The sequence below is a fragment of the Marmota flaviventris genome, chromosome 7 (assembly GCF_047511675.1).
Source record: "Marmota flaviventris isolate mMarFla1 chromosome 7, mMarFla1.hap1, whole genome shotgun sequence".
NCBI lineage: Eukaryota > Metazoa > Chordata > Mammalia > Rodentia > Sciuridae > Marmota > Marmota flaviventris.
Window position 1 is genome coordinate 124,023,123 of NC_092504.1, and position 21,265 is coordinate 124,044,387.

At 40.0% G+C, this 21,265-nt stretch overlaps 1 protein-coding gene and 1 pseudogene across 4 annotated transcripts in view; one reads left to right on the forward strand and one right to left on the reverse strand.

The window, feature by feature from the left end:
* Smad1 (SMAD family member 1) overlaps nucleotides 1–21,265 on the reverse strand; it is a 75,775-nt gene that overhangs the window by 35,802 nt on the left and 18,708 nt on the right. For 3 of the 4 annotated variants that reach the window (XM_027926623.2, XM_071614649.1, XM_071614650.1), the window contains exon 2: nucleotides 7,448–8,033. In XM_027926623.2, the coding sequence (XP_027782424.1) occupies nucleotides 7,448–7,847 (400 nt within the window). In that variant the 5' untranslated portion in view covers nucleotides 7,848–8,033. Of the gene's footprint in view, nucleotides 1–7,447; nucleotides 8,034–11,554; nucleotides 11,614–21,265 lie in introns of those variants that run through there. The other variant, XM_071614651.1, reaches the window with a different exon arrangement.
* Nucleotides 10,493–12,173, forward strand: LOC114085409 (heat shock cognate 71 kDa protein-like; annotated as a pseudogene).

The following is a 21,265-nucleotide window of genomic DNA, read 5'->3' on the forward strand; positions in this document are numbered from 1 at the left end:
TTTTCCTCCTCCCACCACACATAAAACCTCCCCAAACCTGCAAATAAGTCACTGTTTGAGGACAATCCACATGTGAGATTAATAAGCCAAAACCCATAACCCATAAAGTCTCAAATTATTTTGCCCAAACCCAATCTTGGATGCATTAGCATGATGATGATGGTGGTGGTGGTGGTGGTGGTAATTATTATTATTATGGTACTGGGGGTTGAACCCAGCAGTGCTCCACCACTGAGCTATACCCCAGCCTTTATTTTCAGACAGTGTCTTGTTAAGTTGCCTAGGCTGGTCTTGAATTTGTGATCCTCTGGCTTCAGCCTCCTGATTACCTGGGATTACAGGAGGTTGCCACAACTCCCAGCCAAGTTACTTATTTTAAAAAAAAAAAAAACTATTTTCACACAATTGCAATCAGTATACACACTACTTCTTTCATTTATTACAAAAAAAATTTTCTATAATTTTCAAAATTGCTTTTTCTTCAGCCATATTTTTATCTTTAATAGCTGCCAGCTGGATGGTGCATTCAGCCCTATGAACACCTATGAACAAAATATGTGAGACTATTAGCTTAAAAAGGTTTGTTTTGGCTCATGGGTTTCTTCTGGAGCTACTGTCGGTGATGGGTAGGCCCTTCAGGCCTGTGTTGAAGCAGCACACCAGGGCGGGGGTGCGTGGCAGAACAGGGCCCTCACCTTAGGAGCAGGGGTCAGAGTGAGCGAGGAGCGGGCTGTCCCAGAAGCCCCTTCAAGGGCACAGAAAGGAAATGACCTGAATGACCTAAAGAGGTCCTACTAGGTGCCATCTTCTAAAGGCTCCAGCACCTCCCCAAAACAGCAACATGGGGACCACGTCTTTAACACGCAGGCCTGAAAGTGTCAGCCAGCATCCAAACCATGGAACATAGTATAAACACAGTTATTTTTTTCGAAAGTTTTCGATCAGCAGTTGATGTGGAGAGCCAATTGCACACAGGAGTCTATCTGTAGCCCAGTAACTGCTGTAGAGCCCAAATGTGGTCATTTTCCTTAGTCAACCTTTTCATTTTCACTTGTTTTCCTTAGTATACTTTATTATTAACACCTAGCACGCATGAGGTCCTGAGTTCGATCCTCAGCACCACAAAATACATACACGCATACATAAACAACTTCCTACTTCCTATCTATAAACTGATTTAAACTTATCACAGCAAAATATATACACGTAGGCTGGAACACACAAACCCAGCTGTGTTATTAGACGAGAGAGTATTGTTGGTGCTCTTGGGCTTATAAATTGGGTACACCCTTTGTCCACCTTTGTTACTCAATTTTGCACACTGCTGGAGTTACAGACCAGGCTTCCTTAAGCAGGCACAGTTCCTGAGGAGTCATCTATGTGGTATAAATGTCTGAATAAAGGGAAATTTTGATGTATGGAAACACATGCTTCATTTTAATTTTTATAGTTAATGCTGCTAATTAATCCCAAATTTTCAAAATACTTTTAATGAACACATTGCTACCTGGCTTACAATATCAACAATCAGACCCCTAGCTGCCAGCACTCAGGAACTTCATGGAAAAGTCAACACTTTTCTCCCTACCCTCCAAATGTACAAGACTCTCGATTTGTCTTATCAACCCTTGGGAGTTGAAATGCATTTGCCATCCTAACCTACCTAACATCCTAGCTCAGCAACAAAGGTCCTGCAGAATGTTGGACTGTCTCCCCCGCAACCATGTGGCCAACTGGGAGCACCAGGAGCGTATCCTACTGCACATCACTAGCAAAGGGAAATATAAAAATCCCAAATTAGAAGTCGTTTTGGTGAATGTGTACTGCCTCTGCACCACCTTAAAGGTACCACGCTGGCATAAGGAAAAGCCCAGGTGGCTGAGCTGTGAGCTGAACTAGCTGACTTTTCATGGACCGCCATCTATTTAAATTGAGGTAACTAGATTCACAGGTAGCTGCAAGAACAGAGAAACTCGGCTCCCCTTTACACCACAATATGAACAGTGCCACCCCAAACAGAGAAGGTCTCTCTCAGCCCCAAGGTTCCTCAGTTTGCTCCTTTCAGCCACACCCACTTCCTTCTCTACCCTTGGCAACAACCAATCTGTTCTCCATTTCTATAATTTCAAGACTTTTGCCAAGTCATGAATTAGAGGGTGACTTAAGTGTTCAAAATCAAAACCTGTATTCAGTCAGTAGGTGAGGAGGCTCTCAGGTTTTAAACAGCTGGCAGCCTTCGTGTTGAAAGAAAGGCGCCTGGAAGCCAACTCCGGGGTATTACTGTAAAGATGGAAACTGAAATTGCAGAATGTGAAGCTCAGGCTTATACAGCCTTTAGAGTTGATAAAGTTCAAAGTACAAAAGACAATGGCCAGACAGAACCACGTGGAAAACATTAAAAAAAAAAAAAAAAAAAAAAGGCCAATGGTAGGAAATCTCCATAAGGCACTTTAATAGCAGTAGATAGCAACAGGATGGCCTTCTATTACCACAGTCAGATGACTGACCTAACCACCACTGGCATTTACTTTGGTAAAGAAAAAGAAAAACCTCCACTTAATTCAACCACTAATAAGCAGCCTTGGTCCCCAAGGCTAGTAAAAGTCCAAGCACAAAGCCACCTGCCACACCATAGCAGGGTCAGTCTTCATTTGCTCCTGGAACTTTCTGTTTCCTCTAAGTATCCACACATATGCAGAAAACAAAATGCCTAACATTTTCTACTTCCCCAAAATGCATTTGTCAGTGATGGTCAAAGTGGCACCTTTCAACCACCTCTCATGCTCTGCCACTGTTATTAACAGCAATGAATCCCAGCCTCTGCAAAATGTTTCCATAACTCAGTTTTTCCCCATGACTATTTTTATGCTATTTTATTTGTAATAAAATAAATGGCACAGGTTGAGGAAAAACTACAGGAGCTTAAATCAACATGATTATTTTTGGTAAAAAAAACTGAGGGCAAAAGATACCCAAAAGAACAATGACAAAACTTGCATTTCAGCCAAATAAAGAAAGCAAGTCTCTCTCCCCCACTTTCCTACTCACCTGAAGTTACCTTATAACATCGGCATGCTAATCTTAATGAACACTAACACAAGGAAAAATCTAGAAAAACAAGTCAATTTTATATTTGTCTCAGAACATGCAAAATTCAAAATGCTGCATGGCCAAATCACTAGTATCTCTTTTCAGTATTGGACCACCTTGCCCAGACAGTTGGGCCTGTCGCCTTGCCTGGACACTTAGCCAGGAAACATCAGAATCACAGCACAACTGTCCTGCACGATCTAATCTAAAAAAGTTGAACTCATGGAGAGAGAAAGTAGCAGAGGGTATCAGAGGCGCAGGAGGGGCCAGGTTCAGAACAGAGTTTCCCTTGGACAGGAAGAACAGTTCTGTGATCACCCGCACAGCACAGTGACCTCAATTAATAATGTACATTTCAAAGTTGCTAATGAAGTGGATTTTAAGTCTCACCACAAAAAAAAAAAAAGAGAGAGAATAATAGGAAGTGATGGATATGTTAATTAGGACTTGATTATTCCACAATATACTTATGTGGAAACATGGCAGTGTACCCTACAAACAATTATTTACTAATTGAAAATTTTTGCATTTTTAACAAATTCTAAGGTGATGCTAATGCTACCTGTAAGCAGACCACAATTTGAAAATTTCTAAACTTTCTAGATACTCAAGATTTCTGTTGGGATTTTCTCAAGAGTTACTAGGAACTCTCTGGAAAACAACTTTGAGAGACTAAGTTAACTATCTTATGCTTGAACTGCTATACTACTCTTCAAAATGCTTCATCTGAGGTATTCAAGTAATTTCAGAGTGGAGCTGAGTATTTGCAGTTTAGAATTCCAGACCCCTTTTTCCTGTTTCACAAAAACAATACCTAGGTGTACTTCAGGTGGCTCTACAGGGAGAAAATGCCTATTCAACTCTGGGAGGAAGGGGTGGACCTAGCCTGGCTTCTAACCACCAGGTATAGGGGTTGCTCCACAGCAGTCTCTGGAAAAAAGCCATCTGTTCCAAGTTTCACACCGGGGACTCCACAATGACAAATAAGTAAAATCCTGGTATTTTCACAAATTGAATAGATCTTAGCCTCAGCCTCAAAACTCTTCTAGAACTGTTCTGTGCATGGCTCACAACACTTTAGGTAAAGAGAGGCTGAAATGACATCTGTGGAGTCTCAAAACACCTATTTAGCCAGTTTCCCACCTCTTCCTTATCAAACCTTTTATTAAAGCATGCAAATTACTAAGAGTAACAAAATGATTTCAGTATCGGTTTTACTTTTTATCTTACATCAACAATGAAATGACCAACGAAGGACAGTGGATGGTAAAACCATATAGACAAACTGAAAACTCATCTCTGAAAAGATGACCATACTGATAAGTTAGAACCAGCGTTTTCATTTTACAGCAAAGATTCACTGAAGCCAATACCTCTGCCCTCACAGGGCTTTAATCACTGTCTTGTAGAGAAGCCCAAGGATGACCACGGCAGAGAAGAGCACTAGGGGAAACCCAGGTTACTGTGACACAGGCATAATCTATCTGGTGGCAGAGAAGAAGGAATTAGGAGGCTGCCCCAAGAAACCGACGTTCATTAAGCTCAGACACCAAGGACAGAGTGAGCTGAGCAGAGAGGGAGGAGGAAGGCATAAAGGCAGAGGAAAAGAGCACCAGGTGTCCCCACAGAGCACAGGGTACAAACTAGAAAAGCAGGAAAGGAAGCTGGGAAGGGAGGCAGGACCCCTGTGCAGAGCTCCAGCAAGACTGCCAGCACTGGGAGCGGAAGGTGAGTGGATGGATCCTACCTGCATTCCAAAAGACCACTTTCCCTAGAGCACAGGGAGCTGAAGGGTGACCAGCAGGAGGGAGGCACCGGTGGGGCCCACACCCAGTGTTTTCTAGTAGTGGATCCGGGCTTCAGAATACTTTTCATGTCATATCACCTCTCCTTCCCAGATGTCTGGCACACAGGTTGCTTAATCTATGAGGGTCTCAGTTTCACTGTTTGTGCATATTAAAATCTTCCCTCTGTAACCCTGAAAGTCACCAGCGACCCAAACATCTTGTTTGTACATCTTACTTAGATCCTGCTTTTCGTTCTCCAAAACTCTTAGCTCCATTTTAATTCCTGGCTAAAGAGGACTGTGTGCCTCTATGTTAATCTTTGTAATTTTTAAAAATCCTAGCATCTCTGTTATAACAAGCAGTAAAGAATGTCTAAATTCGAACTAATAGAATATGGCAAGGTTGTCTGAAAAAAAGCAGCTGCCTTCTTAGCACAGAACAAATTTAACAATGTAGCTTTTAAAGATATAATAAAAACAGTCATCTAGAAACACGTCTATGAAAAGATGTGAAGAAAAATTTAAAAATATTATGTTCCAGAGCATAATTATGTCAATCCTCCTCAGATGATAGCAATGACATTTCAATAAATACCCAGAGGGTTCTTCATAGAACTAGACAAGGTAATTCTAAAATGTATTATCTAGAATCACAAACATACTGTTGAATGAATACAACAACTTGTTGCAAAAGGAAATGCTAATATTATATAGCATTCTATATAATATTCTAAAGTATACAAGACAACAGTATGTAATGTCATGGATTCATACATATATAATAACAGTAAAAAATATGCACAGGAATGATAAACATCAAATTCAAAACAGTGGTCAGAGAAACAAAGACAAGGGTTTCAGTTGTGTGTAGTCTGTTATTAAACTGGGTAGTGAATACAAAGGAGTTTATAAGTTATTCCCTAGTCTTTAAATACATTTTGTATGTCTTTTTTAAAAAAATATTTTTTGAACGCCTTTTATTTGAAAACCATGTTATCATATGATTTGGCTCAGCAGTTCCCAAATACCAATCCAATGGCTTTGTCAGCAAGACCCAAAGTAATTGTTAAACAGATTACCAGGCTATCCCAGGGTCAGGATTTCTGGGAGGGGAAACCGATTCTAATGCACATCTACCTTTGGGAACCCTTCATTACCATTAGCTATTAATAGCCATTCCATCAACAAAACTGGTCCCAATCTGACAATGAGATACTTAAATGCTTCAATATCAAATCTCTTTTGATTGACCCAACTGTCCAGAATATGGATTCTAACTTGAGGGCAAAACTATAATTTAAAAAGAGTCATGTGTCCATGACACTGATTCCAGGACTCTCCTAGACTCCATAATCTGTGGATGCGCAAGTTCCTTATGTAAAATGGTGCAGGATTTAAGTATAACTTACATAGATCCTCCTCCACACTTTAAATCATCTTTGAATTACCTATAATAAGTAAAACAATGTAAATGATATGGAGATAGTTGTTCTACTCTATTGTTTAGAGATAATGGGAAGAAAATAATCTGTACGTGTTCAGTACAGATGTCATATTTTTCTAAGTATTTTCAATCCCCAGCTGGTTCTATATATGAATGCAGAATTCACAGACGTGGAAAGTCAGTTGTGTATTCTTTACCTCCAAAAAGGTCATATGTGTAAAAACTAGGAGTATCTTATAATTGTATCAAATTATTTCACAGCATAATTCTTTTTACATCCTCCACTAGGAGATGATGATAAGTGCTATTCTTAAAGACAAAGTAGTAAAAGTCACAATGGCCTCGTGATGGCTCGTGGACGTATGGCAAGCAATAGCATGTTCTTTCCTGATTTTCTTCCCTTGCAATATATTTTTTCATAGCTAAATCTGCCCATACAAATGTACAGAACCAAAGTGAAACAAGAAAACAAATTCAGAAATGCATTTACTAAAAATTAGAGGTACTGGTATTGCAATGACAATTTTCATAGCCTGTTTCTAAGAAATAAAGCTAATTTAAGAGGTCTAAGCTGTTAAAATGTATGAAATACTTATGGGCTGCTATGGTTTGGATTTGGATTATACTCCCAAAGACCACATGTTAAAAGCTTGTTCCCCAGAGTGGCATTGTGGTAGATGGTGGGACCTTTAAGAGGTCAGGCCTACTGGAGGTCTTCCAGTCATCAGGGGCATGCCCTTGAAGGGCAGAGAGGAACCCCAGCTCCTCTTACTCTTTGAGATGAGCTTTGCTCTACCATGCACTCCACACCATGACGTGCTGCCTTGCAACAGATCCACGTGACCATGGACTGAAACCTCCAAAACTGTGGCTCAAATAGATCTTTTCTCCTCACGAGTTGATTATCTCAGGTCTTCGTTCCAGTGTGAGAGAGCTAACTAACACATGGGCTCATGTTCTTTCTCTCTCTCTCTCTCTCTCTCTCTCTCTCACACACACACACACACACACACACAAAAATTCCCCAAATACTTTGGAATTAAAACCGAAGACAGAAATTCTGTGGTTTCAGAGAGCATGAATCTGCTGCTTGGCAGAAAGCAATCAACACAGAGAGACTCACTCACCGGGGCTTTCTACTCGCTTATAGTGGTAGGGATTGATGCAGACTTCCTTCTGCTTGGAGCCAAAAGGGAACTCACAGCATTCCAGTGGCTTCAGTTCATGGTGGCTCTGAAGATCAGGCCAGCGCCACACGCGGCAGTAAATGACGTGAGGCAGTCCCTTCCGGTGGGAGACCTGCAGCCTGCCGTCCAGAGAGCGGGGGATGGTGACACAGTTACTGGGCTGCCCGGGACAGCTCAGGGCCTTCTCCAGCTCCTCCATGGCACCCTTCTTCTTCTTCAGTTTTTTCACCAGCGCATCAACAGCCTTCTCTGCCCATTTTTCTTCTTCATCACCCTGTTTCCACCCGAGAAGTCTCTTCACAGCTGGACTTGTGAAGGAAAACAAACTTGTCACATTCATAATGACTGTGCTAGTTATATATATACTCCTCGGATGTGGTGAAATAAAGGGGTCTCCTAATGTAAAAGGGCAGCAAAAGAGATCACAGTTTATTTACATAGGATTCTCTGCAGCTTCTGAGTTTGCAGTCCTGACAAGTAGAAATCACTATTCTTGATGTTCTAGAACATAATCCAAAATCAGCACCTAGAAAAGAAAAAAAAAAGGGGGGGGGGAAATGTTTAGAATCACACAATTTAACTACAATGTGACAGGTAACTATTTTAAGTACTGTTATGTACAGAAGGTCCCTGGCTTATAGTGGTTCAATTATACAACTTTTCTACTATATGATGGGTTTACTGGGACCTAGCCCCATCCTAAGTCACAGAGCATCTGTATCAGTTTGCCAAGGACTGAACTGTGGTCCCCCAAAATTCACATATTAAAGCTCTAGCCCCTGGTGTGATTTTATCTGGACATGAGCCTTTAAGGAAGAATTTAAGGGCAAATCAGGTCATAAGGGTGAAGCCTTAATCCAATAGGACTGATTGTCTTAGAAGAGGAAGAGAGAGATTCCTAACATCTGCGCCCAAGAATGATGGAAAGACTGAAAGACCGTGTGAGCAAACAGCAAAAAGGCAGCCATCTGCAAGCCAGGCAGAAAGCCCTCACCAGAAAACTGTCCAGAACCTTGATCCTGGACTTTCCGGACTCCAGAATTGTGAGAAAATAAACTTCTGTTGTTTAAACTGCCCAGTTTAAGGTACAGTGTCCAGAGAGGAACAATATACAATATTTATCCTTTTAACAATCCTTTGAGATAGGTAATACAATTACTGCCATTTTATGGATGAGTAAACTGAGATAGTTTAGAACAGCAGTATGTCAATTCTTTATGAAGCATTGGGATAGAAACAAATAGCACCTTAGTGTAAATAAGTTCAAATTTTCAACTTATATTGCGATGTTTCTATCAAGATTCATTAATAACCTCTAAAAATATATTTTAAGACATACCTCCATCAGCAAAAACTAAAATCAATAGAAAACAGCAAAAATATTTGTCTTAATACCTCTGATTTATTTCTTATGCTAAAAGAGAAGGCAGTTACACTTCTGCTACATAAACTTAACCTTTTAGGCTATTTTTCGGTAAACAAGCCTCTGTCTATGGGCATTAGGGCAAGCAAGGTAGGAAATTATTCCTTGCTTTAAAATTCTTTTCACTGACATGAAAAGAATGAAGCACATGCAGAATACTGTGCCAAAGTCTTTAGTCACACTGTCTCATTAAACTTTCCATCTGCTCCATACCAGATGAAAACAGAAAAGAAAGGTTAAGAGACTCAATTTTGCTAAGATGGAACAGCAGCTAATACCAGACCAACCTTCTCCCCAAAAATTACCACATCAGAAAACCAAAAGTCCAGCTTTTTAAAGGCATCAGAGAGCAACTAAGAAAAAAAATAAAAATTCAAAAAAAGAAAGAATTAAAGAGTTAAGATCCTGGAGAGAAGGTATAAGCAACGAAATGAGCTGAACACCTTCACAACTTTCCTCTCCAGGCATTCTAGTAGGGAAGCAGGAAGCAGCTATGAAGAACTAAAAAGGCTAAGCAAAGCCACGCTAGCCCAGCAGTGCTGAAAAGATACCAAAAACCTGGAGATGGGTCCACCAAGAAAGAGGAGCCCTGGAGAATACTCTGCCTCCAGCAGTCTTCTTCAGGTGTAGGCTCAGTACAAAGCCAAAACTGGAAGGGAGCAGTCTTTACAGCACTGAAAGTCCAGAATCATCCTCATCCCAGACTGGGTCAAGGTGATGGATACCACCTTCTTGCAGCTTGCCAAAAGAAATGCAATATAGCCTCCCACGAGAGAGAACATCATCTTTAGCCTCTATAAGGTTTATTCATAATGTAGAGGAGGCAGGACCAAATGATCCACTCAATCAGAATTGCTTTCTCATAGTTTATATTAGAAAGATGTCCAATATACTAAAGAAAACCAAAACAAAACAGATTAGAACTTGACCTAAGAGGTCAAAAAATTCCAGATAATAAAATACAGGCTTAAAATATTAATAAATACTGACTGATATGTCAAGGAACTAGAAGACAAGAGTGAGGATTTTAACAGAGAACTGGAACTCATTAAAAATTCTAGAACTGAAAAATAACCAATGAAGACATTAAATAGACTTAACATAAGATTAATTACTGAAGAAAAAAGAATTAGTGATCTGAGAGATCAGTAAAAAATGTCTGAGTTTTAAGAGGGGAAAATAAGAAAATAAAGAGACATAATGGATACATTAAAAAGGTTTAGAACTCCGAGGATTTTCCAAAATCCATAGCCGACTCTAGCCATAGATTCATGACACAAAAAATACAAAAAAGTCCACAAGTTTCAATGTGTCATATTACAGTAAAATACCTAAAAATTTAAGAAAGATTTGCGTGGTTTCTTTGCAAGTAGATTCTGGCCTACACATTTGGTACCACGTCTAAGGAACCTGCAGCCGACTTTGATCTTGGCACCACCTATTTTTGTGTGGCTGTCTTCCAGCATGGAAAAGTGGAGATAACTGTCAATGGTCAGGGGAGCCAAACTACCCCAAGCTGTGTCGCCTTCACTGACTCAGAAGGATTGGTCAGTGATGCTGCGAAGAATCAGGTTGCAATGAACCCCATCAATATGGTTTTTGATGCCAAACGTCTGGTAGGATGGAGATCTGACGATGCTGTTGTCCATTCTGATATGAAGCACTGGCCCTTTATGGTGGTGAATGATGTAGGAAGGCCCAAAGTCCAAGTAGAACAACAAGGAGAGAAAAAGAGTTTCTATCCAGAGTAGGTGTCTTCTGTGGTTCTGACAAAGCTGAAGGAAACTGCAGAGGCCTACTTTGGGAAGACTGTTACCAGTGCTGTGGTCACAGTGCCAGCTCACTTCGATGCCTCTCAGTGTCACACAACCAAAGATGCTGGAACCGTCACCAGTCTAGTGTACTTAGGGTAATCAATGAGGTAACTGCCGCTGCTATTGCTCATGGTTTAGACAAAAAGACTGGAGCTCTTTTTATTTAGAAGGTGATACTTTCCATGTGTCAATCCTCAGATTGAGGATGGAATCTTTGAGGTCAAATTCACAGCTGGAGACACACTTAGGTGGAGAAGACTCTGACAACCACATGGTCAGTCATTTTATTGCTGAGTTCAAGGGCAAGCATAAGAAGGACATCAGTAAGAACAAAAGAGCTGTCCAAAGTCACCGTACAGCAAGTGAAAGAGTTAAGCATAGCCTCTCTTCCAGCACTGAGGCCAGTACTGAGATGGATTCTAAGAAGGAATCGTCTCTATACCTCCATTAATCATGCTCAATTTGAAGAGTTGAATGCTGACCTGATCCGTGGCAACCCTTGATCCTACAGAAAAAGGTCTTTGAGATGCTGAACTAGACAAGTCACACATCCATGATACTGTACTGGTGGGTGGTTCTACTCATATCCCTAAGATTCAGAAGTTTCCACAAGACGTCGTCAGTGGAAAAGAACTGAATAAAGGCATCAACCTTGATGAGGCTCTTGCTTATGGTGCAGCTGTCCAGGCAGCCATTTTACCTGGACATCACTCCTCTCTTTCCATTGAAACTGCTGGTGGAGCTATGACTGTCTTCATCAAGTATAATACCCCCCTTCCTACCAGGCAGACACGGACCTTCATGACCTACCCTCAACATCAGGCTGGTGTGCTCATTCAGTCATGAAGGTGAGTGCGCCCGGACAAGGGATAACAACCTGCTTGGCAGTTGAACTCACAGGCATACCTCCTGCACCCAGGATGATCCTCAGATTGAAGTCACTTTTGACATTGATGCCAATGGCATCCCCAATGTCTCTGCCGTAGACAAGGGTACACAAAAAGAGAACGAGATTACCATCACTAATGACAAAGGCTGCTTGAGCAAGGAGGACATTGAGCACATGGTCCAGGAAGCTGCAAAGTACAAAGCTAAAGATGAAAAGCACAGGGACAAGGTGTCATCCAAGAATTCATGGAGTCCTATGCATTCAACATGAAAGCAACTGTTGGAGATGAGCGACTTCAAGGCAAGATAAATGGTGAGGACAAACAGAAGATTCTTGACAAATGTAATGAAATCATCAACAGGCTGGATAAGAATCCGACTGCAGAGAAGGAAGAACTTGAACATTAGCAGAAAGAACTGGAGAAGGCCTGCGACCCCACCATTACCAAGCTGTACAGAGTACAGGAGGCAAGGCAGGAGGAATGCCAGGGGATTCCCTGGTGGTGCTCCCCCTGGGCTCACCGTGGAAGAGGTTGAATAAGTCAGCCCAAGTGCTGTACTTTGTTCCACAGTAAAACAGGGAAGGGCCCAAATTTGTAGCAAATGCTATGGCAGTTTTCAAATTGCTGCTGTAGTAAATCAATGGGCATTCTCAATACTTGAATATGGAATATGTGTGTACTCAGGGAAAGGAAATAACATTAAACTTTATAAACAGTGTATTGTAAGTGGAAAATGCAATGTCTTAAAAGTATTTAAATTTGGGGAAAAAAAGTTACAAATTTGTGTCATAATACAGCAACAACTGAAAGAATAAGCTTAAAAGTACAAGTTAATAGTAGAAACAAAAATACGGAATTTTTAAAAAATCTTGTGATTGCTGAGTATGGTGGTGCAAACCTGTAATCCAGCAACTCCGGAGACTGAAGCAGGAGGATCACAAATTTGAGGCCAGATTCAGCCATTTAACAAGGCCCTACCCTAAGCACCTTAGCAAGACCCTGTCTCAAAATAAAAAATAAAAAGGGCTGGGATACAACAGTGATGCAACCACATCAATGTTTACAGCAGCTCAATTCACAATAGCTAAGCTATGGAACTAACCTAGGTGCCCTTCAACAGATGAATGGCTAAAGAAAATGTGATGTATATATACACAGTGGAGTACTACTCAGACATTAAGAAGAATGACTTTATGACATTTGCCAGTAAATGAACAGATCTGGAGACTATCATGTTAAGTGAAATAAGCCAGTCCCAAAAAGGATATGCTGATGTGTGGAAGCTAATCCACAATAAGGAGGGGAGAAAACAAAAATTCAGTACATTAGATAGAGAGAATGAAGGGAAGGGAGGGGGAATAGGAAAAGGAAAGACAGTGAAATAAATCTAACATAACTTTTCTATGTACATATATGAATACACCACAGTGAATCTCACCATTGTGTCCATCCACAAGACTGGGGTCCTAATTAGAATAAGATACATTTCATACTTGTATAATTATATCAAAATGGATTCTACTGTCATGTATAACTAAAAAGAACCGACTGAAAACAAGGGGACCTGGGAATATGACTCAGTGGCAAAGTTGTCTCTGGGTTCAATCTCTATCAAAAACATAAAATAATAATAATAATAATAATGATAATCCAAAGCATAGAAGGAGAAAAAGGGAACAAATAATAGATAAGACAGATAGAAAAATAATAAGATTTAGATCTAATTCCCTTAAATATAAAGAGACTAAACCATGGCAACTAAAAGATGGAACACATTAAACATAAGGACACATGAAGACTCAGAGCAAAAGGATGAGAAAAGATAGACAATGTATATTTTAACCCCAAAGCTGGCACAGCTATCCATTCAAAGAAAACAAGACTTTAAGACATCTCCCCCCAAGAGTGAGAAGGAGGATGGAAGACATTTCATGATTTAGGAGGTGATCCACCATGTGGACATCACAATCTCCAGTTTATATCCAAGTGATAACGACTCCATACACATAAAGCAAAACCTGAAAGACTTAAAATGACAAACAAACCATAATCCTAGAGGGAGATTATTAACTGATAAAACAAGCAGACAAAAACTGCTATAGAAGAGTGACATGTTCGAAAACTTGACCAACTTCATGTCCATAAATCACTGTTAGGGTTTAGATATTAAGTGTCCCCAAGAGCTCATGTGCGAGATAATTAAAGAAAGTTCAGAGGTGAAATGACTGGGTTATGAGAACCTTGACCTAATTAGTGCATTCATCTGCTGATAGGGATTAACTGGTGGTAACTGTAGGCAGGTAGATATGGCTGGAGGAGGTGGGCTCCTGGAGACATGGCTTTGGGGTAGATATTTTGTCCCTAGTGAGCCAGCTTAGTCCCTTTCTGCTTCCTGACTGTCATGTTCTGAGCTGCTTACTGCTCCACACTTTTCCGCCATAATGCTCTACATTACCTCAGGTCCAAAGCAACAAAGTCAGCCATCTATGAACTGAGAACTCCGAAACTGTGAGCCCCAAATAAACTTTTCCTACTCTAAAATTGTTTTTGTCAGGTCTTTTGGTCACAATGATGAAAAAGATGACTAAAATAATCACTGCACCCAGTAACTATAATACAAAATATTTTCAAATATATACGGAATACCTTTCCAGGTTGACCGCATATCAAGCAAATCTCAACATGCATCAAAGGAGTAAAATTGTATAACTACCAAGATCCTTTAATTTTTTTTTTTTTTTGTACCAGGGATTGTACCTAGGGGATTGTACTGAGCCACATCCCCAGTCTTTTTTATATTTTATTTAGAGACACAGTCTCACTAAATTGCTTAGGGCCTCCCTAAGTTGCTGGGGCTGGCTTTGAACTTGCGATCCCCCTGTCTCAGCCTCCCTAGCTGCTGGGATTACAGGTGTGCACCACCACCCCAGGCTCCTTTTATCTTATTTAATCAACAAAAATATTGTCATTGAAAATAACCACATTTTTTAGCCCACAAGTCAAAGAAATCACAGTGGAGACAAATTATTTTTAACTGAATGAGTGTAAAAATGACATGTGAAAAATTGTAGGATGTGAATAAAGCTGTAATTAATGGGAAATTTATATCTTAAATGCATACATTAGGGGAAAAATGCTTTTCACTATTCTATGTATCCACAAGAGGGAAAAAAAAGAATACTAAATAAAACCTAAAGAAAGTAGAAGGAAATGAGAACAGAAACTTTTCTCTTAAAGTATACTACAAAAAAACCCTGTTAAAATCAAAGTTGGTTCTTTGAAAACATTAATAAGAATCGGATAAATCCTTAGCAAGAGTAATTAATAAAAGAGAAGGCATGGATCACCCATAACAGAAATAAAGTGGGGGAAACCATTACTGATCCCCAAATTTAACAAAATGATGATTATAAACAACTGTGAACTGCATAATTGTGTAGGCTGTGCAACTGTGTGTCTGTTACAGGGTGACAATCTACATGTCTACCTTCCTCACTGGAGGAAGGTGACTGAGGAACTCTCAGGATTTCCCTTTCTTTGGAGCCTGGAAGTGTACCTGGCACAAGGCAGATTCTCAATAAATGTTTGATTAACTATTTAGCTCTCTAAAGAACCTAGAAGGCCAAACGTGGAGGTTCAATTTCATCCAGTAAGGTTACAGGAAGTGAGTTTTCTATTTTAATGAGCTTCACCAAATTTACTAGTTATTCTGAGGCTGGTATTGTTGCTTTTAATAGGAAAGAGAAAACAAAACCAGGCTACTCTCAAAAGTCACACTTGGTCAGAGTGTACCTATTGGTATGGTAATTTACTTCTTACTAAAGATTGGTTTGGCAAAAGAACCAGAAAGACAACTTCTCTCTAGGCCTCCAGTTAACAATCCATAGAGGGACTATATTTCTTCCTGTTCTGTACCTCCTCTTTTACTCCCAAAACAGCTTTTTTAACAAATGATTTTCAAATGGAAGGGGTAACTTATCAAAATCACTTGGGGTAGTGTCAAATTCTGATGGGAGTTTGTTATTATCTAAAGGGAGTCTGCTGCAGGGTAATATAATAAGAACCATTATTTCAGACCCTGCTTCAACTATTCTAATTGACAGTCAATCAAAAAGCTGTGCTACGTGCCTGCTAGACACAGGGGGGACACAGAGACAAAGAAGTCCAACATCCTAAAGGAGCTGTTCACACACTCAGTACAAGAGCCAGTGTGCGATCAGTCCACTCCCACAAAGCAAACTGCTAACTTGCCTGCTGAATCCAAAGCACGGTGCTGAGATGTCTTATCAGGCCATCTCCAGGACTTCAGCCAGAAGGAAGGCCATGCAGTACCAAGGTCGACCGTGGGCACAGAAACAGAAAAGAAGGTCCATGTACTGTGCATTTGCACAATGCTATCATAGTACAGTGTGATGTATGCTCTAAAACAAGAGCAAACCACGCTAAGGTCTGGATGTTTGTGACCCCCAACCCCTTAATGTCTATGCTGAAATTCTAACTCCCAAGGTGATAGTCCTGGGAGGTAATTAGGTTAGGAAGGAAGAGTCCTCTTACACAGGATGACTGCTCTTACAAAAGACCGCAGAGAAATGTCTCCTCTCTTCTACCTGGTGGGGTTACAGTGAGAAAAGGCCATCTGACTAGAAGGAAGTGGGCCTCACCAGACACCTACTCTGCCACAGCCTTGATCTTGGACTTCCCGCCTCCAGACTGCAAGAAGTAAAGCTCTGTTACTTGTGAGCCACTCGGTCTATGGTGTTTTGTAACAGCAGCCCATGTGGACTGAGAGGAATCTAATGCAGTGCAGAAAAGAAAAGAACAATTAATTCCAGGAAGTTTTTCCAAAGAGGAAATATCAGTTAGGCCTTAAGTGATGAGCAGAATTTTGCAAAAACAAGAGTGCTCACAGTGGGAGTGCTCATTATATGACAGACACTGTTCTCGTACTCCATGTCTATTGACTAGTTTGACCTCACCAACAAACTCTGAAGTAAAGGCTGCCATTGTCCCCATTTTACAGGTAAAGAAAGTGAAATATTAAAAAGTTAAATATTGGATTCAAAATTACATACACAGTTGTAAGTCGTAGAGCCAATATCTGAATCCATTTTGCTTGACTCTAGAATCTGGGTTTTTAAACCACCATTCTAAACCACTACTTCTAGCAGACACGAGATACAAATGACGGGGCTTAATCTGGGTGGAGACGATACAAGGCTAACTGTGAAGGGCAGGGGCACGCCTGGAACGGCTCTGTGATACACCTTGTCCTGTGGACAAGTGCAGGTCTCAAATTAGTGTACCAATATGATTCAATCTATGTTTTAGAAAGACAGCTGAGATAATGTCTTTGATACAGGAAGACTTCTCCACACGAGGAGGAAAAAAAAAATTAAAATTGCCACCTCCAAAAACTGCAGGGGTTGGCAAACAGTAAATAATCTTGATGCTGTCTACAAAAATTAAAGTAAAAAGATCATGAACTTGTATATAAACGTGCACAGACAAAACAAATCTCAGACTGATGACAATTTTTACCTACTTGACTCCAGCATGTTTTATATACAAGTCACACATGTAACCTACCTCACATCAGGGACTCAAATGAGTCCATGATACTATGGCCTTGGCAAGATAACTAAATTTTTTTTCTGCCCCTTTTTGTACTTCCTGCCTTGGTTTATGTCAAAAGTTAAGTGGCCTTATCAGTCTAAAGTGCAAAATAAAAACATGAGTCAGCAAACAGAGATTTCCTTCCCTCTTGTCCAAATACAAACATTTCACACTGATGGAAAAGAAAGCACCCGTCCAGCAAAAACCTGCCACCTCCCCACCCCCACAGCCTTTAAAAATATGGGGCACTTTGTTCCAGAAGAAATTTAATCTAAGGAAATATTCTAAACTGGAAAGGAAAGAATGTTTCACAAAAAGATTCATGAGAAAATCATTTACAATCTAGGAAAAGAGACATTCTAACAATCAGAAAATAACTGCCAACTATATGCATCCATTAGGTTAGGAAGGAATTCAATGGAATACTATGTAGTCCTTAAAATTATGTTCACAGAATATATAATAACTTTGAAAACGGTGGTGGTGTGGCTCAGGATGGAGTGCTTGCCTGGCCTGTGAGAGGCCCCAACTTCCATCTCCAGCACCACACACACCAACAAAAAAAGTCCTTTGAAGCCCGGCTTCATCTGTAATCCCCACCATGCCGGAGGCTGGGGCAGAAGGATCCCAAGTTTGAGACCAGCCTCAACAACTGAGTAAGACCTTGTCTTCCACGCAAAATAAATGATAAAAAGGACTAGGGGTGTAGCTCAGTGGTAAAGCACCGCTGGGTTCAATCCCCAGTACTAAAAAATTAAAATAACTTGGAAAAAACTATAAGCAAAACATAAAATGGCACATGACACGAACAACTATGTAAACATACCAAAAAAAAAAAAAAAATGGTGGCTGGGTTTGAAGATCGATTCTCTTTATTTTTCTAAATTTTTCAAAGTTTTTAGTGAAAAATTATAAGTCATTTTTAAGTCCTCCTATGCCAACATTTGCTGATTAAAATACACACACATAAAGCAACTCATGAGCTCAAGTCACATATACATTCTGCTTAGAAGTTGGCTTTCCCTGTGCTTCAGTTCTACAAGTAGTAACGACATAGTTTAAAGCTGGGTTCTAAATTCAGAAGCCTTTCCCATGGAATCTCACCCAGCAGGAGGATCTCTATTGGGACTACCAGAAGATGTCCTTATAATACTCCTCCTCCGATGATAGTACTCCTTATTGTTAAAAACGAGGGGGGGGGGGGCAATGAATTTTAAAATACTTCTAACTACTGTGTAACCTGCTTTATATTTAAAGGAAACCTAATTAGCCGGTTGCTCAGCCATGGGCATTCTCTCCACCGTGGCCTCATCTAGTAAAGAAGCATTAATTATCCAACGGTGTGAGGGTGTGAGTGTCAATAACACATTCTCTGCCACTCCACACCTTACAGACCCCAGTTTCCCACAGGAAGTTCTAAAAGAAAAATTATTCTAATTTGTGTCAGAAGATGCAGTTGGCCCTCCATGTCCGTGGGTTCTGTACTTGTGGATTTAACCAACAGTGACAGAAAAGAAAGAAAAAAACTGCACTTGTGTGAAACATTTATACTTTCCCCTAACAATAACTATTTACACCACATTTACATTGAAAGAGGTGTTACAGTGATGACTTAAAGCACAGGGGACAAGGTGCATAGGTTACATGCAAATTCTATGCCATTTTATACACGGGACTCAGGTATGCATATTCTGGTATTCTTGGGATCCTGGGACTAACCCACCCACAGATGCCATGGGATGACTGGGCTTTAATACAAAAATGAGGGGAGAGAAAGGCAAAAAAAAAAAAAAAGGCTAAACACTCTCTTTATCAGCTTCAACTAGAGGCTGTTTTATGATTCTTGCACTGGAATGGAAGCCAGTCGACTAGACGGAACGAATGACCCCATTAAATATTGAGGAAATAATTATCCAGTAAGATAAAATATGGATCCAAAAAATGAACAGGAAACAAAAATCAGACTCCTATCTTAAAAAAGGCAACTGACCGAAGACAAATGATCTGTCTACTGTCACTGAGGCAAGGGACTCACCTTTTCCCTCCACTTGTTCTTCAGTTCACTACTCTGTCTCAACTAATGGTAAAATATCATAGCATAAAGATCAAAAGAAATAAGAAGCAAAAACAGGTTACTGATTAACTTTACTTTGAAACTGTTTAACAGTTGGATAAGTTATTCAAGAAAAAAAGACAACTTCATAGTAACTCAATACACCAACTGTACACATATGTCCAGGTTTAAATAGATGAAATGATCTCATGACTACCTGGGAAAAGCAAGACCTGAGCTCCTAAAGCAGATCTACAGTGGGGCTTCACAGTGATAACCAACCAACTATTGGATTTTGTAGTTCAATGTTTTTACGATATAAAGCCGTTCTGCTATGTACTCACTAGATTCCATGGAGATGCAAAACACCTTGGAGATAAATTGCATAAAGTGATCAGTGGCAATATTAATTAGCACTGTGAAAAGGTATGTGTAATCTAGCCTAACATCCAATTTTAGATAGGGTTCAAGGCCTGATGAAGTTAAGTCTTGCCTCCTGAGATACTGAAATTAAAACATCAAAAAGGGTCAAAGGGGAACATACCAAGGGACCTGTAATGCAACTTTCATTACTGCTTGATTTCACTTAGGTAATGAAGTCAGCTGTGTAATTCTAACAAAGGCAGAATTGTCAAAACAGATTATGATTCCCAAGGAGGTTTTTTTTTTTTCCAGAGACATCCTAAAATTCCTGACACTCGTAGAAACCACAGACTAACAGAAGACTAGACACTAGAGACCAGAGTTAAAAATACTTAAAAAGAAGAAGCTGCAAAAAATAAAAAATAGAGACAATGCCATTAAATATTTTAAAACATAGAAAGCAATTCATTTTTAAGCCAAGAATTGAAATATGCTTTGTTGATAAAAGAGAATTCAGAAAATTGGAACAAAAATCAAAATCATTAAGACCTACATAAAATCAGGCTACTGAATTAATCAGAAGTTCACGAAGAACCGGAGAGCTTGAAACTTTTGGTAAAGCTAAAGTACCTATTACTTAAAAGTGAACAAAAGACTCCCCCAGAGACTGGCCCAGTAGGAGGGCTGTGCAGAAACTGGCTTTCACTCCTGTCTCTAGATGGAGAAGCAGCCCACAGGCAGGACCAAGAAAGGGGTGAGGGAGACGTGCTCTGGAACAAGCAGAAGACGGCTGTGCATGTTACTGATCAGCCCAGTTCCTCTTAAACAAAGTGGGAAAGGATACTGTATAACTCCTCAAGGAAAATGATAAATCTTGACTCAAGGCAAACAGGAAAAAGTCAAGTTAAAATTCGCTATATAAATCCAATGCCGTTACATGAAGATAAAAACAGATGGGTCTCAGAAAAAAACAGAGATGGGTCTATTTCAGTGTCAGAAAATGCCCTAAAGTAGAAATGTTCTGTGATTTAGGGTCAACAAATAATCCGCTCAAATGCCGTTTTCCCCGTTACTCTAGTTTGGAACTCAGTCCGAGACATGTGTACTGTAGGAGGAAACAGGTAAAGCACCCTTGCACTCCATCATCCCATTGTAAAACAGCAGTCGACTGTCAACATCTCTCCATCTCAACCCATGTCAACTACTGCTAAAGAAAAGGCACAGCCAACCAAAACAGAACAAAAAGAAACATGAAGAAAAACAAACCTCTCTTTCTTCTGCAGATCCTAATGCACATTTTAAAGTAGTTACTTTAGGTTAAAATGAGTTCCTCAACTGAGTCCTCAAAAAATGTATTAAGCAAAATTCCTACACAAGAAAGCCACAGCTCACAGAAGAATTCTGTTGGTCCCAGTCACAGCAGCAGAAAAGTCCTACAGTCACCAATATCTGGAAGTCAAATGCTCCTTGTTGAACTTCTTACCGATTGGAGCTTTGTTTACTTCCAAATTTTCCAACCTTTTAACACAAGGCAGACTAATAAGTGTGCTAACTTTTCATTTAAAAAAAAAAAGTTTTCTAGAGCTTGACTTTCTGAAGCTG